This window comes from Electrona antarctica, assembly GCF_951216825.1.
Source record: "Electrona antarctica genome assembly, chromosome: 20".
Taxonomy (NCBI): Eukaryota; Metazoa; Chordata; class Actinopteri; order Myctophiformes; family Myctophidae; genus Electrona; species Electrona antarctica.
Window position 1 is genome coordinate 12,357,544 of NC_136801.1, and position 15,164 is coordinate 12,372,707.

At 40.7% G+C, this 15,164-nt stretch overlaps 1 protein-coding gene across 1 annotated transcript in view; it reads right to left on the reverse strand.

Annotated features, from left to right (window-relative positions):
• vps41 (VPS41 subunit of HOPS complex) overlaps positions 1-15,164 on the reverse strand; it is a 35,765-nt gene that overhangs the window by 16,735 nt on the left and 3,866 nt on the right. Inside the window, exons 3-10 of the mRNA XM_079489450.1 lie at positions 14,660-14,767; positions 10,858-10,935; positions 9,073-9,147; positions 6,758-6,820; positions 4,790-4,855; positions 2,119-2,238; positions 396-542; positions 235-301 (exon numbers count right to left, since the gene is read on the reverse strand). Coding sequence (XP_079345576.1) covers positions 235-301; positions 396-542; positions 2,119-2,238; positions 4,790-4,855; positions 6,758-6,820; positions 9,073-9,147; positions 10,858-10,935; positions 14,660-14,767 — 724 coding nt within the window. The remainder of the gene's footprint in view (positions 1-234; positions 302-395; positions 543-2,118; positions 2,239-4,789; positions 4,856-6,757; positions 6,821-9,072; positions 9,148-10,857; positions 10,936-14,659; positions 14,768-15,164) is intronic.

The following is a 15,164-nucleotide window of genomic DNA, read 5'->3' on the forward strand; positions in this document are numbered from 1 at the left end:
AGACTTAAAATAACAACCGGAAATATCCCTACTACACAACATGCTTCCATAGAAGTCATGCTGGCTTCTATGAAATCCAAATGTTTTATTTTATCACATTAAAGCAATACAGAAAGTAACCTCATTTGTAACGCCCATCACTAATGCCACATGGAATTTGTCACTGAAAACATAATACTTGACAAACAAAGTAATAATCGTTTTGATTAGTGGCGTATTCATTTCAATACCCACCTATTTCCACATAGCGACTGGGCAGGTCTCGCATTTCAGTTGGATTTCGTTCTTTTACTGCACATATCTGAGGAAGGGATAGAAAGGAAAGAATATATCCAACATATCACAAATATATTTTCATAATTACCGGTTAATTAAAATAACTATCCAAGGCTAACCTTAATGGAAGTGCCCCAGCCAACGATGAGCGTGGCGTTGTCTTTCCAACACAGGCTGCACGGGTACATGTCAGGCCTCAGACCAATGTTATCCCGCACCACATTGGTGATCCGTTGTTTGGTGCTGATGTCATAGATTTTAACCCCCTGGCAAAACACAACATGAACATGACATTAGGATCGTGTGAAACATACCCAGGCCGGATAACTTTACCTCTCCTGCACATCTGTAATTTATATTTTTGAGTGGTGCAACCACTCCAAGGAACAGCAATGTCCGTGTCCGTGTGACACCTATGTGACTTGTGTTAACCTATGTTTGTGTGTGACTCATGAGTACCAGTAGGGGCGCTGTCGTGCCAGAAACAGAGAGAGAGAAATTGTGCTGCACTGTTGCCTGCTAATGAGAGCAAGAGAGAGAGAGAGAGAGGGGGGGGGTGTAAGGGGGGAGTTGCACCACTCAGTTCACACGGGTATGATTTTCAATATATATATTACCTTTTATCTGTATACCTGTATTATTATGTGTAAATAATAAACTAAACTAAACCAAAATTGAAAAACAAAGATTTGTTTCCCCCCCCCCATCAGTTGAAACAAAGGCTGTTTTTTAGGCTTACAGTCTGTTAAAAATGAAATGATTAGGAGGCAGTCACACACACCTTCCTCTGATTAAAGCCTCACTTAATGTATGTTAACACATTATGTGCCCTTTTAATCTTTCAAAATGGCGACCCAGCGTGCCCACTTTTTGACATTAAAAAAAAAAAAAAAAAAAAAGAACGTCCACAGACGTCGTCCTGGGCACTACATGCGGTAATTCCTAGGACGTCTGTGGACGTCTTGAGCACAAAATGTGTTAATATAACTTGAGGTGGTTGTATTTTGTCTCCCTGCTCTTTATTGAGACATTTACAAAGGTCAAAAGGTCATGTCTCACCTAGACACGGGATCTGACACGGATTTTGACTTGATGGTCAAGATTCAATTTATCCCCCGAGCAAGCAGGCAGGCTCTATATCAGCACTTGCGCAGGAAACTGGGTTCAAATCCAGGGTAAAATTGGAATGTTACATATAATAGTGATTTCAATTGTTTCTGACTAATAATAAGTGGTATTCCCTGAACACCTAACGTGGCAAATGTTCCACGGAGTATTGGTCAAAAGACAGACAGGCAACTTGCTAGCCTTTATGGGGGTGTGTTAACACCTTAGTAGCCCGGAACTATTTAATCCATTTCATCCATGTGTGTGCCCATCATTTATAGCGCCCGGACCACTTTTACCGGCGCACCGGAAGTTGCTGTGCATGTCTGTGTAGCAGCTAACAATAGCCACACCACTCTAGAGTCGATCGACAACAACGGGAGGTAAGAATAAATCTATCGCGACTAGCGACTGGACCGCGGAAGGCCGTCAAACACAGGATCTTTTTTCATAATTAGACGGGATGATTTAGATCGGGAATTATGATCGTTTTAAGATTTTCGTTTTTGTCAGCTAAACAGGCAGGGAACATTTTCGATGACGTGTCACTGTTTGACATGTGATCGGATTGGGCAACAAGCGCTCCTAGGCTGTGGAGCGAAGCGATCGGTTTTGATATCATTAATCTCCGTCCTATTTATCAATCTCCGGCTTAGGCACTTGACCATGACCTTGAACTTGACTGAGAACTCCGCCCCGGGCCTCCATGGTGTTAACAAACATTATAGGTCTTACCACATTGTTGGCCCAGGCAATGAGGTTGGTTCTCCACTGGACGTTGGTGATGACGCCCTCACCCTCATGCAGAACAGACGTCTTCCAGCGGTTCAGCCAGTTCCTTTCATACAGGAGGAGCTTGAGGAGGGATTCGGGAGAATTAGTTTATTATTTTATCTTTGTATTTGTTATCATTTCATTACATCTTAACCCATTCTGGGCGGGAACCCCTTTTGGTGTTTTAACTAAGCATTATGTTATACTTTAGCTATTGAAAAATAGCAGATCTACAAGCTCATAGCGCGCCACCGAGTGGCGCGCTACGAGCTTGTAGGTCTGCTATTTTTGAAAAAACGTAAAAATGCGGCACAAATCTTTGAATATATATTCTTTCAGAGCGAACGTTTTTTTAATTTTGACGCCAGGGGTCAAAATCCCCAATATGTCTCCCACGAGGGGATATTTTTTTGCTCGGTCATTATAGTCATTATTAACTGAGCAACAGCACTGGAACTGAATCATTGTAGTGTAGTGCCCTAAAGAAAGAAAAAGAAAATCCTAATAACACTGTAGCACAGAAACTGCCTTTTCTAAATGCCTCTCAAAATATCAGCAAATAATGGTCTGGGCCTGGGGGTTGCACTTGTGCAGTCTAACCTCTAGAGGGCAATGGAGGACAGCATATGTACTCACTGTAGTAGTGAATGGATGAGTTTCTTAATCGTGAATCTCTGATAATCTGAGATCTGAGATAATTCGAAACTTCATGTATTTTTTTAATCAGTGCACTATTCATTTCTTACATTATTTATATCTAGTGGTAATAACTAATAATGATCACAGCTTCTTATATTTGCAATACATGTATTGTACTAGTCAACACTCAACAGCACAGGTAGGCTATTGCAAATATCATAAGGGATTTGAGCTTTAATCTATCATGTATTTGAATGTGATATACCAGAAGTGGTGGAAAAGTAACTACGTACATTTACTCATGCACTGTACTTAAGTACAAGCAACTGTGTTTATTAATGTACTTCCAGGTTAGAATGTTTTAGCCCTAATGATACGTGTTAGGGCGTGACCACAGAGTTGTAACATCAACGCCACATCAGTCAGACCTTCAGCCAGTCAGCCAGTGTTGAAAGAAGTACTGAAGAAGTACTGAAGAAACAAACAAACCATTAAATACCTCAAATTTGTACTTGTGTACAGTACTTGAGTACTTTACACCACTGCCTTCAGCACAAAGATATGTGCTTTTTTCTTGATTTATTGATCTTAGTGTGTGTGCACACTCTCTCTCACGCACACGCACGCGCACACACACACACACACGTCTAAGTATGTGTAGTGACCGGCTGCTATTACCAAAGTGGTGGAAGGAGGGCGTTGCGTTGTTAGCTTGGAAAATCAGTTATTTTCAGCAAGCAAAAAAAAAAAGCTGCGGCGCTGAAGCATGAATTAGGCTTTGTGTGCTTAACATTTTTCTCCACATGGGACATGATATGACAATGGAACGGCAGAGACAGAATTCAATTGCCTTTGACAGGATGTGGCTCCTGTTGTGGGCTTATTGATTTCCATCACAGGCACCTTGTGGAGGCCTTCAACCGCTCTCCGAAAGGGAACAGAAATCAGTGCCAATTGAAAGAAAATGTTAAAGTAACACTACTAACAGTGGGTGGTTTTCATCACAACTACAGTTTTTTCCCTCACCACTGTTTTTATGGTAGACACATCGATATACCTTGTGCAGAATAAACGTGTTTTGTTTTCATGTTGATTCTGCGCATGTGTCGTTTTCTATAAATGTGGGCAACATTACACCTTTCAAAACGGAAGATATTGATCTGTGTGTTCATATACAATGTATACAGACAATTCACATGTACAGTATGGCAGAAACGACCTTGAAAAGAGTCACGGTATTATGTGCTCAGAATTTCAACAGACTATATAGACCAGCATGATAATGACATCTATCTGCTGTGCTTGTGATTGAAGCATTGCCGAACAGCACTTGAGTTCAGCTTGAGTTCCATTTCATCCCGGACATCATTGTAAAAAGCATTGTAATTGTGGCTGGGCAATCGATATTATATAGATATCGTGATACGAGCCTATACTAGGAATGTTCTTGGATTTTGGATGTTGTAATATGGCATTTATCTCTGGTTTTAATCACTTATACTTACAAATAACTGTTGTAAAAATGTTTGTTTTTTTATAGCGAAAATAGCAGATCTGCAAGCTCACAGCATCCGTTTTTATTTTCCAAAAAATAAACATTATTTTCAAAAATATTGTTACCGTATATTTAATTTAGTCCACCCAGCCCTAACTCAAAGTAGGGTTGGGATCCTTTAGGATTTGAACGATTATGGGTTCCAAATGGACCCTTACACGTCTGTAACTCAGAGAGTGTACAAATGGAACCAAATGTACCCGTAAGTTCCATTTGTACACTCTCAGAGTTATGGTGGTCCATGACATGTAAAAGTCTGAGAACTACAGACGTTAAGTCCACATAACCAGCTCTGAAAGTGTGAAAACGGTTTCTGAAACGGTTCCAAATGTGATGGAACCAATTCCGGTTGCTCAATATTGGATCCGGTTTCTCCAGAATTCCTCCGGTTCTGGATCCAGACCCTAGCTCAAAGTGACAAATCTCTTTCAAACTTACCTTGCTACCACCGGTGACAAACTGTTTGTTGTTCGATTTGCTGAACTGAGGATGCAATGACACCACCTGAAGACAAAAGCATGGTGATCAGAGTTGGGATGGTAACTTTTTTTTTTTTTAAACAAATTTTATTCAAAGAGTATGACATCATATTATGCAAGTTTCACAGAAAGAAAATACAACTCTGTTTTTATATTTTCTCCCACAACTCCTTTCCCAATCCTCCCCACCCACCCACCATCTTTCCCCACGAGGCCAGACATACAAACAAGATAAATTATATATACACAGGTATAAAACCAATAAGTTGAGTACATAACTAAGATACACACAACATATATACAGGTATAAAACCAATAGGTTGAGTACATAACTAAGATACAAAGAAAGGGATCACATGGTTACATTCACAGAAATAATTAATAAACAACTTAAAAGGGGGTAAAATAAGTAAATAACAGTAAATAAAAATGGATGGTAACTTTTTAAATGGATCAACATCTCTCTAGGTCAGTGGTTCCCAAACTCTTTCATGTCAAGGACCCCCAAATTGATACTAAATAGCCTGCGGACCCCCATTTGAAAAGATATGCCAGGGACCCCAATAAGAGAAGATTTTTACGGCTCTAGCAGTGATTCTCAACCCGTTTAATTTCAAGGACCCCCAGTTTGACATGCATTAGTCTACGGACCGCACATTGAATAGCATTTCTATCTCTGGGACCCCCAATTTATATTGTAAAATCAATGCTAATTTAACTCTGAGAGTGTACCCGTTAGGGTCCATTTGACCCTTTAGGGTCCATTTGGTTCCATTTGTACACTCTCAGAGTTACAGACCCATAAGGGTCAATTTGGTTCCACATTATCATTTAGCTGGGTCCCCCCTGGAACTCCCTCAAGTACCCCTGGGGGTCCCCGGACCCCACTTTGGGAACCACTGCTCTAGGTCGTCGTCAGACGAGCCCTCCATCGTCGCTTCCGGTCATCCCGGTTCTCCATACATCTGGCCAGCTCGTTGCGCTGCTGCGTCTTTCTTGAGTACATCCACATACGTTAATGTGGGATGTCCTCTCTTGTCCATATTCCGGGCATGTCATAATAGGCAAACATTTGGCAAAAATAGCCGATCTATAAGCTCACAAAGTGTCCGTGCTTGTAGATCGGCCATTTTCGGCTAAGAGATTTAGGGCTGTATCTTGAGTGTCTTAAGTACCAGGTCTTATGACTTAACTTAAGACCTGGAGGTGTGGCCAATGCTGTTTATCTATTTTGAGTGGCCAAACAGCATTGGCCACACCTCCAGGTCTTAAGTTAAGTCATAAGACCTGGTACTTAAGACACTCAAAATACAGCCCTTAGCCTAGTGGGGAAAAGGAGGGGACCAACTACAGCCCCCGGTGAACTTGGGTTAACCCTAACAAAATTTGAATTAGTAATGTAATAATTAGAATTTGACAAAGGTAATAGAGCATACACCTCCACTCTAGCCCAGGTGCTGGACAAAAGGCAGTACAAGAGGAATTAAATAGATTCCGCAACACTGGTAGAAATCTCAGCTCCGCTGGTTTATTGATTCAACGTTTCGATCACTGGGCTCTTCTTCAGGAATCACATTTCTGAAGAAGATCCCAGTGATCGAAACGTTCAATCAATAAACCAGTGGAGCTGAGTTTTCTACCAGTGTTGCGGACTCTATTTCTTCCTCTTATAATTATAATTTGAAACATCAATGACATCTAATCTGAGTGACAAGACAGGGATTACATTTGAACCCAGGGGGGGGGGGGGGGGGGGGGGGGGTTCCCTGGCACAAAACATTTTCAGAATTTGCCAAATACCTGTACATGTCATTTTGGGGGTCCTTGGCACGAAAAACTTTGAAAACTACTGACTTAGATGGCATTTGTAGAATCGGCCTCAGGTCTTAATGGGTTAAGAAACAAACAAGAGAAAAAACTAACTTACTTTGATGGGACAGTCAAAGTTCTCATGGAAACCTTCTCTTGTGTAAAGCCCAAACACTTGCACCTGGACAAAAAAGAAAGAAGAAACAATGGCAAGGGCAAACGAATACTCAACATTTCTGCTTTAATTGCTGTGTCTGACTCTGCACCTGTCTTGAGGTCAACAGGGGGAATTGCAGTGGGGGAAAAAGGCTTTGATTGGCTCCCTGTACCTCTCCACCAGGTCACCAATTAGTGGACAGGTTGATTCTTTGAACCCCCCAGGGCTTAGAAACAAGGGCCCTAATCTTTGTCTTAACTGCTGCCTCAGTGGTCTACGGCAAACTCTAATGTTCCAACTAGTGCGTGACTGCAACCTTTTCTTGTATGCGAGACCCTCACATGCGCGTGCACGCACGCAACGCACACACGCACGCACACACACGCACAAAGGGGAAAAATGTTATTTTTAAAGGATAAATAATATCATGCTCTGCTGCGATCTTCTTTTTTGAACTGCATCGACGATTGAGGATTATGTTAGATTTCGTAGGATTAAACAGCCAGCTGAATTGGATGAGGACAAACAATTGCTGTGGCAACGATTTTAATTGTCTGCTCCACTTTCTCTTGCGACAAGATCTTGTTTTTTGCCGCTAGAGTGCCGGTGGAGGGGAGAGGGGAGGGGGTGATATCAGCGAGCATATCTTGACTGTAAGAATCCACGAAGGATGGTGGTAATGATGAGCAGAGACAAGATAACAGCAAGGTGGGAGAGCATTGGAGGGGGGATCCATAGACTTGATGATGGCTGATGATGGCTGACTGACAGCTTAGTGGATGAGAGTGCAATCGTTTCCACTTCACTACAAATGGGCATAAGATGTTTTTTTTATATATATTTAACCCATTTAGACCCGAGTTAAAAACATTCACTTTGAAAGAATATATATTCAAAGATTTGCGCCACATTTTTTACGATTTTTCAAAAATAGCAGACCTACAAGCTCGTAGCGCGCCACTCGGTGGCGCGCTACGAGCTTGTAGATCTGCTATTTTTCAATAGCTAAATTATAACATAATGTTTAAAACACCAAAAGGGGTTCCCGACCAAAATGGGTTAAATCTTGACATCATGAGGGGTGGGGTGGGGAAATGCAGATTTATGTGTAGCTATGGAGAAGATAAAAAGTTCAGGTTTATCTTCTGAGAGTAGGGTGTGTGCATTCATTCATTGCAAAAAAAAGAGAATACTACAGATGCACCAAAAACCCTAGCGTTTCGGATCATTAGCATAATCACCGGAACCCTCAAAGCTGATAATGCAGGAGATTTAGAAGAGGGGGCATTATATCAGCGATATAAGAAACCTCCTATCTCCACATTTAAACTTTTCCTACTACAGTGTCAGTTACACAAAATAGTGTTGATTTCGTCGACTGAAACTAAGACGAAAAATGTTCGTCGACTACCTTTTTTCACTGAGGAAAACTAAATGGAAACTAAATGAAAACTAAGCTGTGATGACTAAAGCTGAGACTAAATGTATTGACAATTTTGTCAACAGATAGAAACTAGACTAAAATGTTAGGAAGGGACTAGTGGACAAGATATCCAGTATGTCATTTTACACTTGGTTGCATGCTGAAAATAGCAGATCTACAAGCTCACAACGCGTCGCAGTGTGGGCTTGTAGATCGGCTATTTTCAGCAAGTGATTACGACGGCATCAAGGCCCGCCAAAATACATTTTAGTCGACTAAATCAACTGTAGATTTAAACGACTAAAATCTTATGATGATATTTAGTCGACTAAAACTTGACTAACACTAAAGCATTCCTGGTGACTAAAATGCGACTAAAACTAAATGAAAACTATTCAAGAGAGGGGGGGGGGGGGGGTTTCTGTGTGTCTGAACGAACAACTGACTACTAGGGGGGCTGCCATAGTGCCATACTATGTGTCGTAGGCTCAATATGTCAGTTTGTCACACCTCCCCCTTCACATTCAATAGATCCCGTGATCTTTTGTGGCCAGATGTAATTTCCTGGGTTCTAGTAGTACTAGTAAATAATATTAAAGAAAACGGCGTAACATTTTGTAAAAAAAATAAAATTACATATTTAGCCACTTGTTTGAATGCCCCCCCACTGTCAAAAAAAGCTAAAATCGTTAATCGTCTAATAATAATAACAACAAATAACAATAATGTCTAATAACAACCTAAAACATGAACCTTGGTTGGAAAAAAAAAAAGTTGTCCTTTAAATTATCGATTCTATTATGTTTTTTAATAATTGATTAAATGGATTGGTTTGATTAAGTGAAGATCTCACCTTTCCATCCTCGGAGCAGATGCCCACATGCTCTCCACTCTCATCTAGGCTGATCTGGTTGATCTTCACTGAACTCTGCAGAGTAGAGACAGTCATGTTATTATAACATCTTTCCCAAAGCAGTACGTCGGCCTTTCACATTCCGCTATAGGTGAAGGCGTGCTCTACTCAGGGAGTCAAGTCTCTGTAGTTGATGGGTGCAGATTCTTGAAGATCAATGGAAAAAGGGGAATATCCGCACTCTCTTAATACAGTTTGAGTTTCTTTATTTCATAAAATCACATGCAGCAGCAGTCCACCTAGAGAAACGAACGCGTTTCAGCACGCAGGCCTTCTGAAACGCTGAGGAAGGCCTGCGTACCGAAACTCAAACTTTATTAAACACATTATGTGCCCTTTCATTCTTTCAAAATGGCAACGTGGGGTGCCCACTTTTAGACCCACTTTTTGACATAAAAATATATATATATATATTTTTTTTTTCCATTGGCCTTTCACATACCTCATTGGTTCTCCTCAAACTTTTTTTAATTTCAAGGACCCCCCATAACTCAAGAGTAGTGATGGGAGATTCATCGGCAAACACATCGGTATCGACCGATTCTAGTTGTTTTTAGATTAATCCGCATCGGTTCGATTAATCAATCAGAGGTCCGATTAATCAGTCTGTCTTTACAGATAAACTAGCCCAAATGAACAGCTTGAATAGATCTACAAGCTCACAATATTAAATATAAAAGGTATTTAAGTTAAATCTGACTTGCCGAAGCCTGCAGTGCAGATACCCTGTTACATGTAATTTTCCGAATGGACAAATTATTTTCATAATTTTTCAATACATAATGAGATCATATCAACATTGGTAATATCGGTTATCGGCCATAACACCAATTAATTATATCGGATATCGGCCAAAATGTTTCATCGGCACATCCCTCCTACTCAAGAGTGTACAAAATGGAACCAAATGGAGTTTATTTTATTGAATACATTAGGAAAAAATAGGCATGCAAACATTCACTCAACTCATGATCCGAAAAAAGAATAGTGGGTGGGGCCTAATTCTTACATACACACAAAAACAAATACGTGTAATGTCCAAATGAACCCCAAATTGGAATCGGATGTTGAAGGGGCCTCTATAAAGCGCAATGTAATTTCTGCCCATTACATAGGGACTACCGATATTGCGAAAGATGCTGCTTGCAAAACAATCTTAAAGGGACACTTCCCTTATATGTTAATGACATTTAGAAGATTTAGAACATTCCTAGACTACAATTCCCATAATGCTTTGGTGCACTGCTCCTCCTTATGGACATCATGGACACTGCGAAAATCTAAAATATCTAAAACCACATTACACACATAAAGACCCCAGGAAAGTGTTCTAAATCTTCTAAACGTCATTACCCTGAACGGCATAAACTGAGGTCTGAGGTATCAAATAGTTACGCTCGGCGCCCAGGACGGAGATTAATCAAAAGTTCCATCTTAAAACGTGAATAACTCTTGATCTAAATCAATGCTTCCAATTCTAACCAAGTTTTTGACTGCCCATCGCTTGTTGTTGTCAATGCCCTCGGAGGTGTTTTGGCTACATCTAGCTACTTCCAAGATGGTGCCGTGCCACCTTGAAATAAGCCCTGAAGCTGCAAATCGCTGGGCGCCCTGATTTAATGGTCCTAAATACCCCTGGGCGTTGGGGGTGTTAACATATATCTTTTTGTAAAAATGGTGAAGTGACCCTTTAAAAATGGTTCTTGATATAATATCAGTACTTACAATTTCAAACTTCTGAGTTACGTTTCCTTGGATGTCCAGTAGGAAGACCTTTCCAAAATGAGTGCCCAGGGCCAGAAACTGAAAAAAGAAGGAAAAAAAAGAAAAGAAAAAAAGAGAAGAGAAAAAGAGAAAAAAATAAATAAATGCTGGACATGCCAGAAAAAACAATTCAAGATTTAAGAGAAGTCTTGGTGCTGTGGAAGACTGTGGCAGGGGATGAGATTCTTCTTTTTTTAAGTGCCTTGTAGCTGGTGGGAGGTGGAAAAGAGTGAGGGCTTGAAAGCAAAAACTGTGAAATTACAGGGAGTGGAAAAACCCCTATTTATTAAAGCAGACAGTGTGAAATGGTATTTTCCTCAAATTAAAATGCTTAAACATAATAAATGCACTGTACATCTGGCTTGTTCCCCTGCTGGCAGCAGCAATCCAATGGCCTACCCTGCCCGCAACATAAGGCCATTATTTCTACTGAGCAGCAACTGGTTTCCATGTTTTGTGCTTCAGTAGAGGCGCGTGTGTGTGTGTGTGTGTGTGTGTGTGTGTGTGTGTGTGTGTGTGTGTGCAGGGAGTCCACTGGGACAAAAAATTATAGAAACGGCAAAGCTTTTGGCATTAGATTAAGTGTGTGTTCTTCCACCCAGCCCCATGCCCCCCCAGTCCTCCCACCAGCCCTAATCCCCCTCCCTTCCAGGGCCAGCATGTGCATGTGCGGCGAGGCCAGCATGCTTCAGTGCAGTCTATAATGAAATGCTTATATTTACAGGCACAGCTGAGCATGTCAGACAGAGCCGCTGCAATCTCCCCCAAATAAAATAACCTGGAAAAATAAATAAATAAAAGGGGTCAACCTTGCAAGAAGGAGCGACTTTTTAAAAGGGATTTATCAGAATGGAATTGTTCAAATGAAATTCCGATTCAGGCACTTAAAATATGAGGCGGCATAAGGCAATGTGTGGGGGGCTGGCTGGTGTGGTGGTGTGTTCAAGAATGATTCCAGGTGTAGGGTTGGGTTAGGGGTAGGGTTGGGTGAGATGGGCTTGGCTGGGGGTGACCATCCAGGGTGCTGGCAGAAGGAACACATGCAGACAGACATTCAAAGAAGATAGACAGATAGTCAGATCAACAGACCCCCACGATATGCAAATGTTTTTAGATCGTTCTGAAATTTGTCTTAGCTTTTTATTTGTAAACCTATGTAATTTCACATGTATACCTTTTTGTTTTTCTTTTCCTGATCTTCTGATGTTTTTCTATATGATATTGTATTACTCAACGACACTGCAAATCAGTTTAATTACTCAAGTGTAATTTCGAGAATAAAAATAAAACTAAATAAAACTTTCAGTACAACGATGTCTCTCGTGTGTGTATGGCTGTCAGGATGATCACATTTAGCTTAGCGATTAATTGTCACTCACAATCATTGTGATTAACGATTGAATTGCATTTCTGTCATTGAACATTGGAACATTGCACAGGGCAGACATGACATAACAGAATAGATTTAATAAGGAACCCCTATTAGAGTTTTTACCTTTCAATCCGGGAAGTTGGGAACTATGTTGTTGCTATGTTGCTATGTACCGTATAGCAACATTTTTTTTTTTGTCATTTTGTAAACTTAGTTCAGGATTTAGAAGGCATTTTTAGAGTCAGCCTCAGGTCTAAATGGGTTAACATTAACACTATTATCAACCAAAAAAGATGAATAGTAGAAATAGACGATCTACAAGCTCAAAACGTGTCGCATTGCGATACATTTTGAACTTGTAGATTAGACCTATTTCCACTATTTCTTTAAATGTTTGAAAATATCAGAACATTTATAACATGAAAACGATTATTTCAAAGACGTTTTATTTCAAATGTAAAGAAAGGGGAGGAAGAATTCTCAAATGTACAAGAAATAAAGAGACAATGTACATAGATTCTACTGGATCATATATTGTGGAGAGACCTTCTGCTTGAATAGATATACAATACTGTACATGCATTAGGAGGCACAGATTGCCCCTGCCAGTATGACAACCACAATGGACCCTTCCCTAAGCCCCACCCACTCCAGGCTGCCAGACCAAGGACTATCCAACCCATTCAACAAAATTAATGAATGTACTTTAACATGTGGAATCCGAAACAGTCAGGCTGTGATTCTGAATTTCTGGTGTGTTGAACTTGGAACTTGGATTTTAGAAGTTACTGGCTGTCTCCATAACACATGATTGATTGATTGATTGATTGATTGATTGATTGAAAATGTTATTAACAGTTTGTAGAAATGGTACAGTTCAAGGAAGGTACAGGTCAATTCAAAATCTGCTAAGAGTATAAAAAGCACTAAAGGTGGTTGCACACTGGACACGTTTTTCAGAAAACCGACAGGAAAACTCAGCAAAAAATCTGAAAAACGCAGCCAGTGTGCAGGGACCTTAAGACTTGTTTACATAAGGGTCTTCCTATCAAACAGCCTAAACTACACAAGTGTTCCTAAACATGGTTATAAAACTAATAGTGATTCAGGATACACCATGCCAAATATTCCAATTGTTTGTAATTCTCACACATCTCCCCCTTCTCCGCTCCCTCCATTGGCTCCTGGTCACTGCCCGCACAGAATACAAAACTCTGATGCTGGCATTCAAAGCAACCAAAGGTATGGCTCCCCCATATCTTGCAAGTATGATCGAACCCTACAAACGCTCCCGCGCACTCAGATCAGCCAACGCAGGTTAACTGGGAGTACCTTCACTAAAAACGCCGGGACAACACTCCACACGTCCCAAACTCTTCTCCCCTCCGGCCTCAAAACTACGGAATGCACTTCCCATTACAATCAGAACTGCAGCCTCACTCCCAATCTTCCGCCGTAGTCTGAAAACCCACCTTTTCAGACTCCATCATGGCCCGTAGCACTTGCCCTAGACTCTTAGATAGGACTTTATGTAGACTTAGATAGCATTTTATACAGGCTTATAGCATGTTACGTAGACAGCACTAGAATTGCATTTTATGTAGTCATAGCACTTTATAGTACATATGTATATAGTATACTAGTATAGTTTATATAGTCTCATTATATAGATACTCCACTGTTACGTTCTTAGCTTACGCATGTTTCATGATAACTAACTTTTTATGCATGTGATTTATTGCCATGCTTTTTGTTATTGCTTAATGTAAGTCGCTCTGGATTAAGAGCATCTGCTAAATGCCTAAATTGTTTGTGTGTGCGGGCGAAATAACATTGACAGCTATGACAGGTGAAGGAAGCTTGCCAGACGTTGCCAGACCATATGACAGTTTAGTGACGGTTGCTAAGCTAGCATTGGACAATCGTTTTTGGGGTGGGGTTTAGAGAAGGGTCCATTATGCTCCAACCAACAGCAGTGGCCAGTGCAGTGTCTAGGTGCATACTGTATAAATATATATATATATATATCTATGCAAATAAATACAAAATAAATAAATCATGAGGGAAAGTGTCTGCTATGCCCGATGGTGATTAAGATGGTATAACAGGTGTCCCCTGAAAACAAATCCCCCTTCAAAAGCAGAGGACAGGAGACAAAAAAAGATGGCAGCTAGGGGAAATGGAGAACAGTACTTTATCCCAGGGGGACGCAGGCAGAGGGATGGTGGGAAAAGAGAATGACCTGCCTTTCGAATCTGAACCAAGGGGATGGATGCAAACTGACTCTGAATGGGACATCGCTCAAAAACATGTAAATAAACTACAATGTGAAACGCGGGTGTGTGTTTGAGGCAGAATGTCCTTGTGGGAGTTGAGTGCTATGACCTTTACCTTGTCATGGACAGTCATGCAGCTGGCTGCATCCTTCTGAAGAATCTCGGTCACCCCATTGGACAGCCTCTCGTATTTCAACTTTGGCTCCTCCTCGCTGTCCTCCTCCTTACAACAGAAGAAACGGTATAATATATAATTCCAATCAGTGCTTCTCAATCCTTTTCAAGTTTACAAATGGAACCAAATCATCACACTATACTGTAAAACCTAGTCAAACACTGGTCGGCCAAATTGTCAAATAATATAAGAGGGGCGAAAATTGCAAAAATAGCTGATCTTGTAGATTGGCTATTTTCCACAATATTTATCTGTAGAACCGATACAAACTAAATTGAATGCCTCAACTCCTACATTGGGTTAGGGTTACCCCCCCAACTCCTACAAGTGCTTGTTAGGATGGGGGGGTTCCCCAGTTCTAATATGATCATTTTGGGGGGTTGCGACCTGAAAAGATTGAGAACGACTGCTGTATTGTCACTTGTGACTCTGTAGCAAAATGCAC